Source organism: Diadema antillarum, unplaced genomic scaffold (genome assembly GCF_040938485.1).
Source record: "Diadema antillarum isolate AM-2024a unplaced genomic scaffold, OU_Dant_1.0 seq00001391_RagTag, whole genome shotgun sequence".
NCBI classification, from domain to species: domain Eukaryota; kingdom Metazoa; phylum Echinodermata; class Echinoidea; order Diadematoida; family Diadematidae; genus Diadema; species Diadema antillarum.
In genome coordinates, this window is record NW_027272146.1 from 589,771 (window position 1) to 611,375 (window position 21,605).

The 21,605-nt window shown below is 39.1% G+C and overlaps 1 protein-coding gene across 1 annotated transcript in view; it reads right to left on the reverse strand.

Annotated features, from left to right (window-relative positions):
* LOC139708945 (uncharacterized) overlaps window positions 1–21,605 on the reverse strand; it is a 206,720-nt gene that overhangs the window by 39,510 nt on the left and 145,605 nt on the right. Inside the window, exons 16-21 of the mRNA XM_071620914.1 lie at window positions 19,309–19,496; window positions 18,113–18,878; window positions 17,496–17,642; window positions 3,671–3,902; window positions 1,079–1,225; window positions 344–529 (exon numbers count right to left, since the gene is read on the reverse strand). Coding sequence (XP_071477015.1) covers window positions 344–529; window positions 1,079–1,225; window positions 3,671–3,902; window positions 17,496–17,642; window positions 18,113–18,878; window positions 19,309–19,496 — 1,666 coding nt within the window. The remainder of the gene's footprint in view (window positions 1–343; window positions 530–1,078; window positions 1,226–3,670; window positions 3,903–17,495; window positions 17,643–18,112; window positions 18,879–19,308; window positions 19,497–21,605) is intronic.

Consider the following 21,605-nt stretch of genomic DNA (forward strand, 5'->3'; position numbering starts at 1 on the left):
TCACAGAGAGTAAATTCATCAATGGGAGAAGTACTCCCTTTCTCATCAAACTAATAAATAACAATAAAATTGTAAACATTGCATGACATTAGGCAAACATATTCAGGAGAGTTGAGACCATTTTGGGTCAGTTCATCATCTTCACTGTTCTCCTATGATGCGAAAAGGTCAAATCTTTTCGAGCATTTGTCCAGCTTTGCTTCAATACCCACTGCTTTTTTTTTTCTTATGCCTCACTGCTGTCTCTCAAAATAGTATATGATTCTCTGTGGAATAAACTCTTTCTGTATACTTAAGTCTTAAGATTCTATTCTAGGAAAAGCTGGGGGGGCACTCTCCTCACCTCCAACACCAATGAAGCTCGTCTCCTCCACCTGGGAAACGGACCTGTTGCCATGGTGATAGATCTCGGGCTGTCGGTCCCTGGATCCATCTCTGCTGGTGCTGTAAGGCGAGGCGTAGGTGTCAAAGATATCCTTCAGATCCTTCCGGGAACAGACACTGAACGACTTGAACAGCTCCACAAATTCTACAGGGTGGGAAATAAAAACATTTGACACTTTAAAATGTCTGAGAAATTCCAGAGAATCACTTTATCCCGTACAATGCAGATTTCAAGACTATCTATAAGACTTGCATTGACAGAAATCCATTATCATTCATAACTCTCCTAAGAATAAAGCTCACAGTGAGTTTGATAATTTCTTGATGCTGTGATACATACATATAGTACATCAGTTAAGTATAGAGTATACCAAAAAGACAGAACAATTGCCAGAATTTGCTTATATGCAAGTTTTGAATTGAAACACTCACAACATTGCAGATTAAGGAGTAGGAGCTTAACCCATTCCATACTGAATTCTAAAATGCTCATAGACTTCATTCGCAGGCCATAAGGTTCCCATACGGAACAATTTAATTCAGATGTAAAAGGAGTAAAAGCTCACATTGTTTATCTTTTATCACCAGTAATAAAGCATACACACACACACACACACACACACACACACACACACACAAAAAGAAAGGGACAAACGACGAAAAAAAAACACACACCAAGTGAGTAAAAATTTACCAATGAAAGACAAATTGCTGTTCATCGTCAGAGACCTCTGTCCATCGCAGCCAATGGAGGAACTGCTCCTCTTCCGACCAAAGATCTCATGCTCTGAGGGCAGGGTGGGTTCGTCACTGGAGCCCACAGGAAGCATAGAGTCGTCATCTTTAGGATGGACATCGTAGGAATGAAAAATGATTAATAATAGCCCCACATGATTCATGAATAATGATAATGATTAGGTAAATAATATTATTATTGTTGTTGTTATTATCATTATAATTATTATTATCATTGTCATTATCATTATTATTATTATTATCATTATCATTATTATCATCATTATATTATTATCATTATAATCATTATTATTATCTTTTTTAATTGTTATTATTATTATTATTATTATTATTATTATTATTATTATTATTATTATTATTATTATTATTATTATTATTATTATTATTATTATTATTATTATTATAATTATCACAAGAATTATTTACATCAAAGTTTCCAACAATGGGTTTGACTTTGTTTTGAATAACTAATGGCTCTTACATATAGCATGCATATACATATACATATAAAATCAACAAGTACACGTTTACGTACAGAACAATTTGAATGGTTTCATCAATTTTCTTTACTGGTAAGATTTTCTGGAATTTTCCTCTAGTTTTTGAGGGATTTCTTGATTGACCCCGATTGTGCTATTTCAGTGGTTGGCATGTCCACTGGAGTGCTCTCTTTGTCGACTGACACAGATGTCTGGAGCTTAATTCTCATGGTCAGATACCCAGGTACACCTACAGTACTGGTTGGAGTGACAATTTAACAAACCCACAATCTGCATATTTTTAAAATAAAATTAGTTACTTTTCTTCCATAATAAGCTTTGAAATTCCATGAAACTATCAGACATGGTTCATCTTAACATTTCTGATAGTTACAAGAAATGACATTGAGAAATTACGGTAAAGAGTCAGTAGATCACGGATTCTTAACACTGACAGCATACTGTGTTGTCTGCACCACCATCACCACGTACATGTAGATTCCCTAGTACTGTGTCACTATGGCCTTCCTGTATGTCTGAGGCATGCTGTTATGCCCAAAATGGGCTGGCTAATATGGTCACGTTTGGAGGAAGTACCTAAATGCTGATGACAAATCTTGCCAAGTTATATGTACGGGTATGGTCTAAGGCATATGACAGGTTCATTAAAGGGGAATTCCAGACAATTTTCATAATTTCACATCATGTAGTACATAAATTGACAACTCCATGTATAGATTTGTGGAATTTATTGTGGTTCTTGAGCAGAGAAACAGTACTGTGAAAAACCTTAAACAAATTACACTGAACAAGGATGATGACATAGGAGATTCACATATTTCAGAAATGTAGCAGTGTAATTCCATTACAATACCGCTTGCTTGCGAGTTCAACTGTGTATAATCTATGCATGCCTTCTTCTTTTGTTCTGCTTCCTTGAGCCCCAACTCATGCATTCTTATGGTGACTCGGCCATGTCATCATCCTTGTTTATTGCAATTTGTTCTAAATTTTGAAAATATTCTTATTCTTCATCCCAATCATCACAAATTCTGAAACTCTGTCCTCAGTATAACTAATTTATAGTTGTTCAAATGTAAACATCTGAAAATCATCCGGAGGTCTCCTTTAAGGAAATTAAAGTGTTCTCCTGTTGCTACTATTCTCTATGTCAATATTGTATCAGGTTATACAAGTTGTAGGGATAAGGGGGGATCAGGTAATATCTACTCATTGACAGTGTTAGTTTTCATATACCTGTGCCAATCAGTAAAGAAAGTAGTCCAGTGTGTGTGCAAATTGGCAGTCAAGGGTTAAAGGAAACATAGTGCTCCCTGTGCAGTTCTGATATTCCCACAGACTTTGGTGAAGGATTTATTTGGTAACAATGGGCAGTGGGTTCGATGGCTCACTTCTGTAACTACATCTTGATATTTCTTTGCCTTTTTTCACCAATCATACAAATGGTACAAAAGATAACTTTGGGATATCATAAAGTAAGTGCAGATTTCATACAAGCAGTGAGTTTACAGTTGATGAGGATGAATTTGCTTTAAGAAAAAAAAAATCCATACAAAGCAGAAGCTGGATGGGTTTCCCTTCAAATCAGGAGGAACATTATTTGGCCTGGCTGTGATTCACAAAACATGGGGGCAATTTTTGATTAATAGAGAATTTTTCCTGGCTTTAAACTCCCCTAACTATAGTGTTATATAGGAAATCTAAACTGATAGGTTTTGATATCACTAAACTAAGTTAGTTTGCCCGGCTACCAAACAGCATTGAGAACCATCTATTGATTTCCAAAAATGTTCTTCGCAGCAGTACTTGTGATAAAGTCATTTTTAGAGAAAAACTAATTTCTGGCACCCTTCGTGGATGGAGCCAAACTTAGAAAGGTATTGAAGGGCACTTACTGACAAGCTGTTTTAATAGCACATACAGACAGTCCTGACTAGGCTGATTACAAATGAAACACAGATTGAAATTGCTCGTGTACGAAGATCACAAACAGCGCAAGTCTTGCCACATCATTTCTCTGCGTCACTCACTGCTGACTGAGACATCCACCAATGGTGGGCCCTTGACCGTTCCGTTCTCGTTGACGTCAAGCTGGCCGCCCACTCCCACGCAGCTGTTGGTGTCTCCATCCTGCATGCTGCCCCCTATTGACAGAGTGGAGACGTCGATGGTGTAGGCCCGCTGGTGGACCTTCTTGCGGCTCTTGCTGCGCAGGCTCTTACGCGACCTCCTCCCGAGGGGTGACCCTGGCGTTTCAATGCTCTGGAACGACACACACATGCAAACATGACATTGGGTAATATTGTAATTACAGTGCATGGATCCTATTGATAGCTCAACAGCTGGCATTCTCGAAAGAAGTACCCGTAGTACAATGTTACACTCCTTATGCGGGGGTCAACAAATCTTTTTATTATCCAAATTCTTGTGACATTCATCAACAAAAATACACAAAATAACCTTAAACTGTTAATTAAAAAATGATCAAAAAGTGCTACTGAGACAGAGAGATGGGATGCCATTGAGGTTTCTCCACATGCATCTGTACAATTGGTATTAATAACTCACCAGCATTCGACCATAGACAGATTTATAGTTTCCTTTATGGAATACATGCATACATAAAGTTACAAACACACATTCAGCATAAATGTAACATATTAGCATTCCAGATTTACATGTATGTAATATAAACAGAACTCCAGCAAGCTCTTGTAATCAACTTCAGCACACATGCAATTTTTTTTTTTTTTTTATGAATGAAACTTATTGATTTCCTTAGTAAAATAAATGACTCACTGTCATTTAACATCTTTACTACATTGAAGGTATTCCAAAGCGAAGAAAATATGGAAATGATTTAAAGCAAAGATACTTGTATGAGATTCAAGTAATAGGCCTACCAAACAAAAAAATGTATAACAAAACAGATTACTTGCATGCAACATTAGAAATACATGCTGTATGCAATTTCAGTGTAACACAAAAATATTGTGAGTTTCCTGAACATCCAATGGCCTGGAAGAATACCAAGAATGTACATGACAGGACAAAGCATGCATCCACAGAAATGGCTTTCTAGTCAGCTTGTCTCTAATCTATGGACCAGAGCTCACACATTCATATGACGCAGAGAGATTCAGCTACGAATGCCAATTGATGGCTTCTTCATTCATTTCCCGAATGGAACAGGTACTACACGCAACTTCGGGGGACAGCGTTTTTCATCCTTATGTCAAAGCAGCGCCTCCAAGGTGGAGTGAGAAACTATTTTTGTCACGACCAATCATCAAAATAAGTCACTTGCCACCCCCAGCTGCCATTCGAGTTCTGATGGGTGCGACATTGCGTCGACCGCTGCCCGCGCCTGGATAAATAATGTCTTGTGACCGAAGCGATCGGATTTGTTGTGACGTGTTTTGGCGAGTAGACAAAAACGAAAAAGGAGAAAATGTCGCCGGGTGGACAGTAAAGAGGGTGGACAGCATGCTAGAAATGTTAAAAGGTCATTTCCCATTTCGAAAAAAAAAAATCCAAACGTGTAATACCCCCTCCATCGGCATGCCCAAGCATGCAATAAATGCTCGTGCAATGTTTTACGTACGCTCGCGAGGTCGATAGTATACACTGTACACCCACCACCTCCCCCATATCAGAAGTGGTTCGTGGAAAATGTCACCATGTGGGATCGGTTTCGCTCTTCTGACAAAATTTCCTCTACCCTCCATGTTTTCTGGGTTGTTTTTTTTTTTTTTTTTTTGAGGGGGGGAGGGGTCCTTTTTTATATTAGTTGTTGTATCTGCACTTGAAAAGCAGCAGTCATCCATTTGAAATATGAGAAAGTTCACACAGACTGGGAAATACGGTTGCTTTCAACATGACAGAAGTGACATGAAAACAACCTAATTTTCCTGGAAATACGGTTTGACATAACTATTCTCACGCAAGTCTTGTCAGTTGGTGGCTATACCTTTGCTGGTATTTTCTGGTTTTTTTTTTCTGTGTTCTCTTCCCTGTTTTCAGTCTTTCTTGCAGATGGATTTTCTAAGGTAAAAGAGTATATTTCAGGGATGTTGGATTATTTTCTGTTTTCTATGTGCATTACCCCCCTATACATAATGATCTTTTAGAACACTTTAATGAGAGACAACTTTGCCCAAAATTGTTTTAAAACAATTAATCTATTAGAATTTACGCCATAATGAAAGGTTTGGGGCGAACTTTAAATGTAATGTTTTTCAGCTGAATGGACTGACATTGATTTAATAGAAAGATAATAAAAGCCCTTAAATCCTAAGGGCATGACAGATTCATAGCGACAGTTATGTCAGTCAACGTAACATACATTCACCACTAGGTTTAGAAATGGTACAAAATATATATAGTGTTCAATAGAATTTGAGGGCTGTTACGATCTTTTCTTATCATTATTGGGCCATTCAGTTGAAAAAACAAACAAGTTTTCAATGCATATTTATTATTTGACCTTCATATGTTAGTACATAGATGTCAGTCTAGCATTACGCATCTTCTCCCCAAAATTTTTACTTTAGCATAAATTCCAACAGGCTGCGTGTTTTACGCAAATTTAGGGGCAAAGCTATCCCTCATTGACCCGTTGAGGACGGTTTGATTTTGCTACAACACGCATTTCCCATAGACACTTGTCCGAGTATACTCGGGACTCGTCCTCAACGGGTTAAGTGTTCTTGAAGATCTTATTGCATTGGGGGATAATGCACATTGGAAACAGAAAATAACTTGACATCCTTGAAATTGACCCTTTTACCTTGAAAATGCCCAGATCCACCTGCAATGCTTTACGCTTCAGTATTCTCTTCTGGTTTTTTTTTTTTTTTTTTTTTTTTATTTCCTTCCCGGTAAAACCTCTCTTTATCCTTGACACACTCATATTTGATGAGCACTCTCCTGCCCGTCATTTTCCTTCGATAACTCGTGTTTCATTCCACTACTCTTACTCCCACATTTACTCATGTTAATCTCATATCACTAATCTTTGTTTTCTCGTTGACATGCTCTCTCTCTCTCTCTCTCCTCTTTCCCGATCTGTCCCCCCCCCCCCCCCCCCCATCAGCCAACAAACATCAATCATTAATGTTCATCCCTAACATCTCTTTTTTTCCTTGAGGTCATGTTCCTCTTTCTCCCCCTCCCATCACTATCCTCTCTTGGGTTCCCATTCCTCTGGCCGCACGCCTCTCTTTGCCCCTTTACCTTTCTCTTCCTCCCTATCGAAACTCAACGCACTGACAAAAAAGAAAAGAAGCATGCATCAAATGCGCAAACATACACGCATGCGTCAAATGCTCCACCGACCGGCCAGTCCGACACACAATCCCTCGGAAAAAGAGGGAGGGTCGTCCTCCGATCGCTTTTAGAGCCAGCGTTATTGATGGCGGCGGAGAGGTGTCAGCTGCGGCTCTCTGGAGGGGGAACACTTTCCGAGGAGGAGAGACAACCGGCTGCACCAGCAATCCCTCTCAGTCGGCCTGACACCTGTCTGCCATCCTTTAGCACACATGGAAGTCACCAACAGGTCATGCCTGGTCAGGGAAATCACTCAAAAGTATTTGTCGAAGGAGACACCCGCCGCCTCGGCTCGGACCAAAATGTGCTTGAAAGTCACGCTTACAATTACATGTAATTACAGAAAGCCAGTGAAGAATACAAAAAACAAATGAAGAAACAAACAAGTGAAAGATACAATAAAGAAATAATGAAAAAAACAAGAGACCCGCGGGTCTAGCGCTCACCTGAGTATCGCAAGTTCACCTTTCACGCAGTCACTAATCTAAATTATTCACAGCTCTACCAAAATTTGACCAGGCATTCTCAAGTACATGTAGAAGATGAAAATGTACAATAAGGGCCCAAATTTTTTAAGATTCCTTAATTTGGGGGGATTGGGACCCCCTGGGGCCCTCTGGGTGGGGCATGGTGCCCATTTTGATAAATTGAGATCCTGACCCCCTAGGGATGCTACCTGCCAAGTTTGACGAAAATCCATTATGAAGTGTTCAGGAAGAAGATGAAAATGTACAATTCAGGCCCCCATTTGGACCTTCCCAACCACCCCCCCCCCCCCCCACCCCTGCCCCCAAAAGGGGAACCCCTGGATCTCCTATGAACAAACTTGAAACTACAGTCATAAATGTACTCACTCATAGTATTATCTTAGCTCTATAACTTCTGATTCTACAGAAGATTTTTAAAGATTCCTTCATTTTGGGTGTTTGGGCCCCCTAGGGGCCCCCTGGGTGGGGCACGGTGCCCATTTTAACAAATTGAGATCCTCACCCCTTAGGGATGCTACCTGAAAAGTTTGGTGAAAATGGGTAATGGGGTTCTCAAGAAGAAGATAAAAATGTACAATTTAGGCCCCATTAGAACCCCTCCCCACCCCCCTCCCCTGGGTCACAAGGGGGGCACCCCTGATTCTGCCATGAACAAACTTGAAACTACAGTCATCAATGTACTAACTCATAGCATTAACTTAGCTCTATCACTTCTGGTTCTAGAGAAGAAGATTTTTACAGATTCCTTAATTTTGGGGGGTTTGGGCCCCCTAGGGGCCCCCTGGGTGGGGCACGGTGCCCATTTTAACAAATTGAGTTCCTAACCCCCTAGGGATGCTACCTGCCAAGTTTGGTGAAAATGAGTCATGGGGTTCTCAAGAAGACGATGAAAATGTACAATTTAGGCCCCATTAGAACCCCTCCCCACCCCCCTCCCCTGGGTCCCAAGGGGGGCACCCCTGATTCTGCCATGAACAAACTTGAAACTACAGTCATCAATGTACTAACTCATAGTATTAACTTAGCTCTATCACTTCTGGTTCTAGAGGAGAAGTTTTTTACAGATTCCTTAATTTTGGGGGGTTTGGGCCCCCCTGGGGGCCCCCTGGGTTGGGCATGGTGCCCATTTTAACAAATAGAGTTCCTAACCCCCTAGGGATGCTACCTGCCAAGTTTGATGAAAATTAGTCTTGGGGTTTTCAAGAAGAAGATGAAAATGTAAAAGTTTACGCACGACGCACGACGCACGACGCACGACGCACGACGGACGCCGGACGAAGGGCGATCGCAATAGCTCACTTGAGCCTTTGGCTCAGGTGAGCTAAAAATGTAATATTAGTTAAAATCATTATGATTGCCATTACAATTCCCATCAGGCTCAAAAAGTTACTTTCTTATTTCACAATAGTCTGATAGAAGACAGATAAGGAAAAGACATGTCAGTGCCTCTTTTCAACAGTACTTGCCTGATACCAACATTTTCCTATTGAAGTATTTTTTTTTATATTCTGGAAATTGATCTAATGCATAGATTTATGTAAGAGGTCATCCCACACTGGCACACATATCTCATTGCACCAAGTTTCAGAAGCCCGTACTGCATAAAGCATTGATTCTGATTGTTTCACAAATTATTAACGGTATCTTTATCTCAAACAAGTTTGTTTGCAAATATGGAGTTTACAGTTGTGGCTACATTTTGCTCAAATGGCAATATGAAGGCACAATGCCACTGCACAATCAAGCTGCAAATCAAACTGATATTTAAACAGTATGATGGAGTGAAACTTGGAAAGTATTCCTATAGAAAATCCCTTCATCACAAGGTGAGTTAACAGGGATGGAATTTATTTCCAAAGCTTGTATTCTGATGGATGTGCTCACCATCTCTTGATGAACAGATTTTTGTAAAAAGCTCTGCCAAATGTGTGACAGCCAGTAGAGCAATCTGAGTCAAACTGGAAAGCAAAGCTTGACTAGAGACATAATGTATGAGAATGTTACGAGAGCAAATTTACGAATGCATCCAATCAGAAAATTGTGTAGAGGGAAATGTGGGAAGACATCCCTGTTTGGGTAAGGGACAATATTTCATTCATGATGTATATACATGAATGGCTACCAGATGACCTCACAGGCAGATACACAAGATTTCTCGAATCATGCTTTCCCCATCGTCTGCCGCAAATGGTCCCTGATTTATGCATCGGCTGGCGCGTGGGAGAATGGGGTGGAGAAAATCAAGACTAAAGCAAGAACAGACACGGTAATCCAAAGATTTATCGAAACAACAATGTGGGATCAGCTTTCTTCTTTGGTGTGTAGAAGAACTGGCAATCCATCACCAAAGTTGTTAATCAAAATTAATCAGCCAGCAGAGGCTCTCCTGGACCCTTATTTACTCAGTAGATAGATATAAAAAGAGCCCACATTCGAAGGAGAAAAAAAAAAAGAGAGTGCTCGCAAGAGAAAGAGGAAAGAAACAAAAATATAAAGAAAAAAGATTTATGGAAAGTTGTGGATGGATGGAGGATTAGAGTAATGCTGAGATCAAATTCACAAATTATCAGCAATGTTCAGGAGGAGGGAAAAACCCCCGCCTTCAGACCATATATCATACAGGAATTCAATCCCCCAAATTTTTAGAATATTTCACCCAGTCAGTCTGGGCATTTTTAAAGGTGCAAATCTCCATTTGCTCATTACCCAAATAAATAATAAAAAAGGACTACATCAGGTTCAAGAGATCTCAAACACAAACCAACTTTTTGAGGCAAAGCAGACAGTATGCAATTTATTTGGGTCACTAAAATGATTTTTAAAAAACCTGTCCATCTGAATAAAAAAGGTTTGTAGGTTTTACCATTCAATCCAAAACTTTGGAGGAACAATATCCACAAGTTTGAATATACTTGTAAATTGGACAATTATAGTCCCCTGCCAGAGGGAAACAAATGAAATAATTTGGAAATTAAATATTTTGATGAATAATGTGCATCTAATCATTCTTGCCATCGCTGTCCGATGTTATCTTGGAGGAAAATGACAAAATGTGATGCTCTAAGTTCAAGGTTATTTACAATGGAGTAAATACCCATACTGCAGTCACAACAATACATCACACTGGTTGGAAAATAAAGCAATATTAATTTTGTTTTTCTTAATTTGCCTAAAAACATGACTTCAAACCACTAGCATGCTATTAATTTGGTATAAAAAAGTGCACCACAATTTTGAGAAAGTGATAATGTAGGTAAGTAAGTGAATCTGCAACAGATATTCATTGCCTCATTAGATATTGTGATTCATACAGAGACAAAAATGCCTTTAGGCTTTAGCCTTTTACATAAGTTTCTGGGCTAGTAAATATTGGAATGGAAATAAAACGAAGATAACACAGTTGTAAGAGAATGTAACATCAAATGCACAGGTCTAGTAAACAAAGGAAGCAAGATCATATTTTAGTGGTATAATGCATCAATCCAAACAAGTCAACAATTCTGCACAGCAAGTTTATGTTTCACATATCATGCTCTTTTTAGGTACGACAACACATTTTCATTATCCTTTCACCATCACTAAAAGCCTTCTTCATCACGTAACCAGTTACTGTTACTTGACATCTGTGTTTTGAAAAGATATATGTCTGACTATAAAAACAAAATGAAATACACTCGTTCATCCTTTAAGTTTTAATCAGTACAAAGGCTCCACTGAGTCATCATGAACTCTGTACAGACACAGCACAGATACACTGTATCTTAATATTTATTCCCTTATTCACTACTCAACCTCCCAGCACCCTTCTCTGATAAAAAGTGAACAAAAATCATACATATTATTTAATCAATGGTACCTGTACAAAGACACATGCATAAGAGTCTCTGTAATTGCAGAATTTCATAATGATTGCAATTACTGTCACGGTGATAATTACATATACTAGAAGATTATTGTCAATTAATGATTGTAATTACTGAATTGTTTTTAAGATCACATTATGAAAATGATTATAGAGGCAATAATGATAACACTAATAATAACAATAACAATAATGATAACACTAATAATAACAATAACAATAATTACACTACGAATACATGTTCATTTTTGTATGATACTAAAAGCAATAATAACAATGACATAATAATAGAAGTAGTAGTAAAGATAATAATGCAATAATAATAAAACTCATCATCATCAAAATGACACTAGTAATTACATACTGTAAAAGTGGTTTCTTTCGCGGTGGTTTTATTTTCGCGCTTTTCGCGCTTTGATGTTGAACCGCGAATTTAACATCACGCGAAAATGTTTTGAAATCGCCGCTTGTTACAACGCTATTGCGCACATGCACACACGAAGATTCCGCTTATTAAGTGTATTGATGGTCAAAACACACACAGCGATACCGCGCAATGTAGGTACAAGCATGTTATAAAGTACTCGAGAGACAGGATTTCACGTAAGCCTGCATTTGATTTTAATTTCTATTTAATAAATAAAAGAATGATTGGATTATAGTTTGGGTTTTCATGTGCAAAATAAAACAGTTTTTGCCGACTGTGAATTCACAGATTTTGCCGACCGCGAATTTAAACACACACGAAAAAGTCGGCATCGATGGAAACCGCGAAAGTATCTGTACGCGAAAGAAACCACTTTTACAGTAATGGATTTTGTACATTTGAAATTATCACTTTTACAATCACTATTATAATTTCTAGTAAGCAGAGATGAATAAACAAACTGTCATGAGTACAGTAAAACTGCAATTCCTAAAAACTGTGATTTCTGACAAATGCCTTGAGTAGACTTTCCTCTAAATGAAATGTTATAATTGATATGATAAAAACATAAGATTATCAAAGCAATAGCATTATAAATTATGTTACAAAATTTGATAATGGAAGGGGAAGGAGAAGGGTTATATCCACCTGCTTTCATATTGTCTGTTTGACATTGAAAAAAAAATGCACAAAACCTGCTGAGTGAAGAAAAACTTCTGAGGTTCCAACTGTCTACAACAGCATTTGAATATCTGAATGAAAGAACGGTCTTCAAGTCCAGATTTGGCTATAACCTTTGGAGAACCGGTGCACAATAATCAATTATAATCATTCAAATGACTGTTTTACAGTTTACTTGGTACACATAATATTCCCATAACTTCAAGGGAAAAAAAGGGGGAAAAATATAAGGATTTTAATTGGTTTCACTCTTTTTTATTTACTCAAAATCTTGGAATGGACTTGGGTCTTTCTGCTATTCAGGCACTCATTTCTCTGTCTCACTACAGCCAACCAGCACAGCGACTTCCTCTCCTTCCAGATGTAGACAAAAAAATCCAAGATCGTCTGTAGATATGAAACTACTTGCCACACATCCCACTACTACTACTACTACTACTACTACTACTTCTTCTTCTTCTTCTTCTTCTTCTTCTTCTTCTTCTTCTTCTTCTTCTTCTTCTTCTTCTTCTTCTTCTTCTTCTTCTTCTTCTTCTTCTTCTTCTTCTTCTTCTTCTTCTTCTTCTTCTTCTTCTTCTTCTTCTTCTTCTTCTTCTTCTTCTTCTCCTCCTCCTCCTCCTTCTTCTTCTTCTTCTCCTCCTTCTTCTTCTTCTTCTTCTTCTTCTTCTTCTTCTTCATTTACTTGGCTTTCAATCACAAATATCATATTACATTTCTCGAAATCAGAACATACACTGGAGTGGTAAGGGTAAGGGGGCACCAGGTTGGGCAGCCCGGGTCTGGAAAGAGCCAACTAAATGACTTGGGCCCTCAGGCCATCCTCCCCAACCCACCTGGTGCACCCATAACAGTCAGTTTACAATATAAAAAATACAAATTTCATTAAGAGGCATACATTAAAAAACAAAACAAAACAAAACAAAATATTCCTCTATATCCCTACAGGTGATACTTAATCTATCATCATCACAAAGAGGGCAATGTCACTGAAATCGGCAGTGGCGTGGCACTCAGTTGCTCCTAAGGGGTGCAATTACCTCGCTCAGAGCTGGTAGCTCTCCCATACACGCAAAACCTCTTCTCGCACACAAGATTTCAGCTGGCACAACTCGGTGACTTCTAAACTTTGCTCACACAAATGCATGGTCGGTTGAAATGGGTCCACTCGGCCACAACGTGGCCAGGAACACAGATGTGTGCAATCACATGGTCAGAATTCTTTGCTCTCCCTGCAGCATTGGTTATTTCCTTTTGAATGTCATAGAGTGAGCTGAAGCAATTTTTGGGCTTTGGGCAGTGCCACTGTTGCATGGAGCACCAGAGAAAGTTATATGTTAGACTTCTTTTCTTCTACCGCCAAGATGATTTGAAAGAGACAAATGACAGTACACTACTATCATTTACATTGCAGACCAATTGTGACCCTGCACCTCAAAACAAACAAAAAGTCGCTAGACATGAATTTTTAGTCAAGACCATATTCTGAAAGAGCAGACTAAGCTTTAAAATGATGTATAACTCAAATCAAATGGACTCTCCTAATCTGTCTAAATATTGGAAAGAAACCACAAACTCAGGAAAAGTGTGAACTGAGAAAAGAGGCTCTGAAGTACAGTGTGTATTCAAGCGCTTAATCTTTACCAACCAGTGCTGGCTGTGCGATGAATGGGACAAAAAACAGGAAGTAAACCACCAGAGTAACAACAATGAAGGGATTATTAGATTAAACTGAAATTAAGCATGCCTCATTAACACATTCTGTCCATAATTAATGCCAACTTTCAAAGCAGTAGCCTTATCCTTTCAAAAGTTATCAGAGTTGAAAGTGAAGAGTGTGGACAAGGTTTTTCAAAAATGAAAAAGAGATTCTAAAGACACATCTAATCACACTATTCTACCAAAAATGTTCGAGATAAACTGCTAAAAAACAAACTTTCTTGCCCGTTTTATGATACCAAATTTTAGCATAATGTAAAAGAAGACCCGCTCTTTCAGAAAATATGAAAAAGTCAAGTTCGGCTAGGTTGACCCATTTCACTTATTTTCAGTCCTCACGCAAAATCAGTGTGTGCGACTTTATGTTCATTTTGAGGTGCACGGTCACAATTGATAAAAGCACACAGGGGCAAGTATGAATATCAGGCAATTATATGTGATAGCCTAAACAGTTCCCACATATGATTTCTACATTCTCCAGACTCTATGCATCAACAACAAAGCATAACTTGTCCTACAAAATTGTATCTTATGTTAAAAAGTCCTCTTTAAGTACAGGTACAAAGGAAACACACCTCTCACTGTCATGTATGAGGTGATTTTGTATCTCATCACAATAGTTACTTCAAAGCATATACAACTGTAAGTACCATGTATCAAATACCAATTTCAAAGTTTTATTAAGACTTTTAAGTTTGAATAGGAGGTAATTGAGGGATAAAATGTTTGATTCTTCAGCAATTCCAAAGTGTCATTTATCAGCCACAACACCATAATTTGCAGTCATCTCAGATTTAATGTCTGCAACTTTATCTGGATAATGCAATGACAGGTTACATGATACAGTCTTCTTCAAAGCTTTTGAGCTGTGGCTGTGGATGATCTGCAGCAGTTAATGTGTTGGTCGCAAGCCATGGAGGGTGTAATGAATGGTTGGTGTCATCGGCTATCTTCGACAACGAGCACAGTGTGATTTGTAATTTTCATCCAAGCGTTGTTTCCAGCGGGCTTCATCAGTGAGTCGGGAAATCCACAGGATCGGCATGCCAGCAGTAGAGAGGGGTCAGACAGCAAAACAGCCGACGGGCAATTGTGAAGACAAGCACAGGCGCTCTTTTTGAGTTTCCTTTCCTCTCCTTTTGAATGCTGCGAGGATGCAAGACTGGATGAGCGCAAGCAATTAACCTCGTCTTGCAAGTGAGCTACGTGCACGTCGACCATGAATGGGAGATATCCAACGCCCGCGTCTCGCTGCCGAGGCATCATTACCAGCTCGAGCGGGGTTATTTCTGTTCGCGGCTCCCATAATGCCGTGCAAATTCAGGGCACTGACCTGCAGTATGCTAAACCCACCACAATGTGATGACACAAGTTTTGCTCTTTCTTACTCAAAGCAAATACTTTACCTTTTGGACGGGAAGCCTGCTGCTTATGACCTTTTAATGTGCCAAGGCACTTTACTTAGCTAACTTGCTAGGCTTTTTCCATCAGTATTCAGTAGTATATGGTCAATTCCATTGTGACTTATGGGACAAAGTGACAATTTTCAGCCATTTCAAACTAGTATTTTGAGAAAATAGTTGCATCAAAAGCATTTTTCTCAGTTCATGGTTAGATCCATCATATCACAGTTTATGAAAACGCCATACTTAGTTTGAAAAGTATCATTGCATTACGTACAGCAACGAAAAATTGCTGTCGTGACTTATGGGACATTTGAGGACCACCGTTTTTCACATGGGAAAGTAAGTTCTGAAATATTCTTACACACAGAGTCTCTGGAAAGATATTTTCTTTCCTGAATGTAGCAAAGGGTTGGTGCTTACCCTGAGCCAAGTGGTATGAATATCTACTCATTGGTACAGTAGCAGGATAGGGAAAACCAGTGTGACTGATGGGACACAAAAACGTGACTTATGGGACGCTATCAACTACCACATTTTGAGATTGAGAGAATAATATTTACTGATGCCGGAACAAGTTCTAGAACATCATAAAACCAATCTATGACCAAAGAACATTCAGAAAATAAGCCATCTGAGAATTACACAAGCTGTATTATGGTCATAATAGTGTATCAGAAATGATACATAAATTCTGCAAAAATTGGCAATTTTCATGAAAAATGAAGGTTTTTCGGACATAACTCCACTCCACGTTCACCGATGTTCACAAATGAGGTATCAAAATATCCGTTGTGAAAGGTTGCTGTGAGTAAACAATACCAGATTATCTGATTAAGCTTCATTTAACATCTATACTCAATAGTTTGATTTTCATAAAATGCAACCTTTCCGTGGAATTGACCATATCCAAATTTGACACAGTTCTACGTCAAGCTTCCTATAGTCTCCAACTTTGGAGATTAGCAAGCACACTCGGGCGTAGCAATGCGCCTAAATGTATCACGAGGGTCACGGTAACAAAAATGATTAGAGGAATAAGGTGATCTCTGTTAACCCATTGAGGACGAGTCCTGAGTATACTCGGGCAGGTGTCTGTGGGAAACGCGTGTTATAGCAGAATCAAGCCATCCTCAACGGGTTAACTGACAACTAGTACCAAGACACCTGTGCTTACTGGCAAAAAAACAAACTAACACACAAACAAATAAACAGACAAACAAACAGACAAACAAACAAAAAAGCACTCCAGCACACATGCTGACTGGGAAACAAAGCACAGAAAGAGAGAGCTAAATAGGATTTCTCATTCACTTTCAAGACTTTCAAGAGAATATTATTCTCTCAATTTACCACTAGCAACCAAGGGATATGTATAGGCTGTGATTCAGGGATTATAGACACCCTGCATGGAGAGCCATGCATCAGGCTTTAATAGCAAATCACACTAGAAAGGAAGCACTGACATGACAATGTGACAAACATCACACAGACATGGCTAATTGCCAATGAATAGAAATGGCCTATAAATCTCCCTATTCCCTAATTGTGTCACCAGTCATCTTCCTGTTGTAAAGAGGAGCAGTGTCATGCCTGAGTGGACTGGCAAACTTACAAATTCATTCAAGTCAATTGCGACTGATTGACAAATTGCCCTACATCGACGTAAATAAGCACAGAATTAATCGGTGTTTGATTGATTAAACTGACAGTGTAATTTGATGCTTATTTACCTTGATGTAAGGCAATTTGTGAATCAGTTGCAATAAAAACATTTCGACACAAGAATTTCATGAATTTGATTAATTCCAGTCAAGTTTGGAAGAATTGTCTGACAGCTGATGAAAAAAAAAAACAAAAAAAAAACATGATAAGTTGCAGCTTTATGTACCTGGGCAAAGAAAGTGTAAATCAACCGTCTCCCAAATTTTGAGATTTTTTCAGCTTTACCTTGGTGGATGATTTCCTCCTCAGCATGATCCTCATGGGCGTCTGGACCATAAGCCGGTCCAGGCTGATGTTCTGGGTGTTGGTGTCTGTACTGCTCTGCCGCTCCGTCGACATCTTTTTCATGGCAGCATTTTTCCCTCCCAGAACCTGGGAAAAAAAAGATGAAACCAAAGATGATTGTTGCTTTAGTAGTTTGCATCATGAATTCATATACAGTTTAATAAGTCGCATTATCAGATTGTTGAACAAGATTTGGAGAATGTGTGTTATCTGAGTCAATACTTGATTCAATGATTGTAACATTTTATCATGAGATAGATCTTATATAAATTACTTTTTATTAAAAAAAAAAATCAGCAATGCATGGCATTTAACTGTTGGTAAGTTCAAGAAGAAAACAGCATTACATCTTGTTTTCTAAGAGTAATTAGTGAGTGAGTCAATGTATTGTCTGCATTTCTTAGTAAACACTTTCATCGCCATATTTACACTGAATGGAGCACGATTACGGTATGTTCAGGAAAGAAGAAATAACATCCTTTTTCCTTTAAACATAGGATCACATCATAAACAGAATTCTTATTCTGTAATCAACATATTTCCCCAAATTAAATCACCTTCACTGCCTCCAGCGGTGTCGGTCCAGTGCACCGAGCGGCTTCAAAGAAAAGATTCATATACTCCTTCTGAAGCTTCTGGAGTCTCTTGTCCATGGCATATTTCTGCAGGGCCTGCGCCGCACGAATCACCATCCCAAGACCGCGGTACCACAGTGCGGCCGTTTGCTGAGGTGCACAGAATGTCAGCACCCTATTGTCCGTGATACCAGCCCCAAACACTATACTGATGCAGCTAAGCTCTTCCTGGTATGGCGACGGCACCGGCAGTGCCGCTTCAGACTTCCGCGGCGACATGGCGGTGTTGGATGTGGTCCCAGTGCCGGACGATTCTACGGCGAATGTGCTCTTCATTGAGATGGACTTGGCGTAGGTGAGGTCGAGGTACCCACCGTCCAGACTGGTGGTGTTGGCCAGGTTTGAAGAGTGGTACTTGGTACAGAGCATGACGCTGCAGATCATGTGGAGATCCAGGTCCTCCTCGCGGGTGCACTCCACCGACTTGGCCCAGACAATGATGGCGTTGCTGACGTCCAGCTTGAGCAGGCTGAGGACGTTGCGCCCCGTCGAGTCCTCGTCGACTAGGGAGACACACGAGCCGTGGTGCATGAACTGGAGGGTGTGGAGGTCGCCATCAAACAGCTGGTGTGGGATGATCTCGATGCCTGTTGGGTTGGCGATGGCTTGGATCGGCTCGTATGGTGACGACTCCTCGCAGCATGTTACGAAAGACATGTCGGACAGGTCGCTGTCACTGCGTGTGGATCTATAATTGGACAAGATTGTAAAGAAAAGATGGATACCTTTTATTACCCTGCATTTATTTTACACTACATTTTGTATATAAACTTCCCCTATTTTCGAGTATAGATAGGAAGCATCATGGCCATTTTGATTTAGTGGTTTGTAGATGGAATTTCATATAATAGTATGCTATTAGTTGCCATTTTCAAAAGACAGGGGGTGAGAAGAACTGTCTTTTTTTAAATCAAAAGATAATGCTGAATGCATGAACATTAAAAGAATTATACAGTTTTGGTCGAGATCTTACGTACTTCACGTTTCTAACATTTCTTGGTGAGATAATGAGAAACCTCTTATGAAATGTGAAAGAGCACATAATTCCACGAGGAATTCACATGTTTATTTGATGAAATTTGCATCATTAGAGATTCGGATGGTCAAAACATGCCCACCTGTTTTCCGGGATGCAGTCTGCCTCTTCGCCCACTTTGAGGGCCCTCCCCATCTCCTGACAGAGCCTGATGTCGTTGAGCACCCAGTTAGCACGGTACATCTTGTCCGTGTTGATGAGACCGGTCGCTGGGATGGAAGTGGGTAGACCGCCCGACCTCTCATTGCTGTTCCACATGTAGTCTCCCAGCTGAAATAGCAATCCCCAAAATGTACAACAAACTGAATCAACATTGTATGTGATTTATTGGATTCATATAAAATATGAATATATATGTGCATCTTCATATTCTTTTATGCACATAAATATTCATGGTTTATACAAATATGTATGTATCAGAACATATATTGTATGCACATGACAGAGAGATAAGCGAAACAGGAAGAGAGAAGGAAGGAAACTTGAAAAGAGAGGAGATAGAAGGAAGAAAACTTGAAAAGAGAGAAGATAGAAGGAAGGAAACTTGAAGAGAGAGGAGATAGAAGGAAGGAAACTTGAAAAGTAAAAAGATAGAAGGAAGGAAACTTGAAGAGAGAGGAGATAGAAGGAAGGAAACTTGAAAAGTAAAAAGATAGAAGGAAGGAAACTTGAAGAGAGAGAAGATAAAAGGAAGGAAACTTGAAGAGAGAAAAGTTAGAAGGAAAGAAACTTGAAGAGGAGATAGAAGGAAAGAAACTTGGAGAGAGAGAAGATAGAAGGAAAGAAACTTGGAGAGAGAGAAGATAGAAGGAAGGAAACTTGAAGAGAGAGGAGATAGAAGGAAGGAAACTTGAAAAGTAAAAAGATAGAAGGAAGGAAACTTGAAGAGAGAGAAGATAAAAGGAAGGAAACTTGAAGAGAGAGAAGTTAGAAGGAAAGAAACTTGAAGAGGAGATAGAAGGAAAGAAACTTGGAGAGAGAGAAGATAGAAGGAAGGAAACTTGAAGAGAGAGGAGATAGAAGGAAGGAAACTTGAAAAGTAAAAAGATAGAAGGAAGGAAACTTGAAGAGAGAGAAGATAAAAGGAAGGACACTTGAAGAGAGAAGTTAGAAGGAAAGAAACTTGAAGAGAGAGGAGATAGAAGGAAAGAAACTTGGAGAGAGAGAAGATAGAAGGAAGGAAACTTGAAAAGAGAGAAGTTAGAAGGAAGGAAACTTGGAGAGAGAGAGACGATGGAAGGAAGGAAACTTTAAGACAGAGAAGATAAAAGGAAGGAAACTTGAAGAGAGAGAAGTTAGAAGGAAAGAAACTTGAAAAGTAAAAAGATAGAAGGAAGGAAACTTGAAGAGAGAGAAGATAAAAGGAAGGAAACTTGAAGAGAGAGAAGTTAGAAGGAAAGAAACTTGAAGAGGAGATAGAAGGAAAGAAACTTGGAGAGAGAGAAGATAGAAGGAAGGAAACTTGAAGAGAGAGGAGATAGAAGGAAGGAAACTTGAAAAGTAAAAAGATAGAAGGAAGGAAACTTGAAGAGAGAGGAGATAGAAGGAAGGAAACTTGAAAAGTAAAAAGATAGAAGGAAGGAAACTTGAAGAGAGAGAAGATAAAAGGAAGGAAACTTGAAGAGAGAGAAGTTAGAAGGAAAGAAACTTGAAGAGAGAGAAGTTAGAAGGAAAGAAACTTGAAGAGAGAGGAGATAGAAGGAAAGAAACTGGAAAAGAGAGAAGATAGAAGGAAGGAAACTTGAAAAGTAAAAAGATAGAAAGAAAGAAACTTGCAGAGAGAGAAGATAGAAGGAAGGAAACTTGAAGAGAGCGAAGATAGAAGGAAGGAAACTTGAAGAGAATTTAAGATAGAAGGAAGGACACTTGAAGAGAGAAGATAGAAGGAAAGAAACTTGAAGAGAGAGGAGATAGAAGGAAAGGAACTTGGAGAGAGAGAAGATAGAAGGAAGGAAACTTGAAGAGAGAGAAGATAGAAGGAAGGAAACTTGAAGAGAAAAGATAGAAGGAAGGACACTTGAAGAGAGAAGATAGAAGGAAGGAAACTTGCAGAGAGAGAAGATAGAAGGAAGGAAACTTGAAGAGAGAGAAGATAGAAGGAAGGAAACTTGAAGAGAAAAGATAGAAGGAAGGACACTTGAAGAGAGAAGATAGAAGGAAGGAAACTTGAAGAGAGAGAAGATAGAGAATGAGTTTGAGTTATGCTACAGAAATTGATTTCAATTTTTGGTTTACATACAAGTTATTGTGTACAATAACAGAAGATATCAGTTGCATCACTCTATAGGAGCAAATATTGCACCTCCCATACACAAAACCATAGCAGATACTACAGATTAGTCTTGAATAGTTCAAAATTTGTTTCCACTACAATGACCT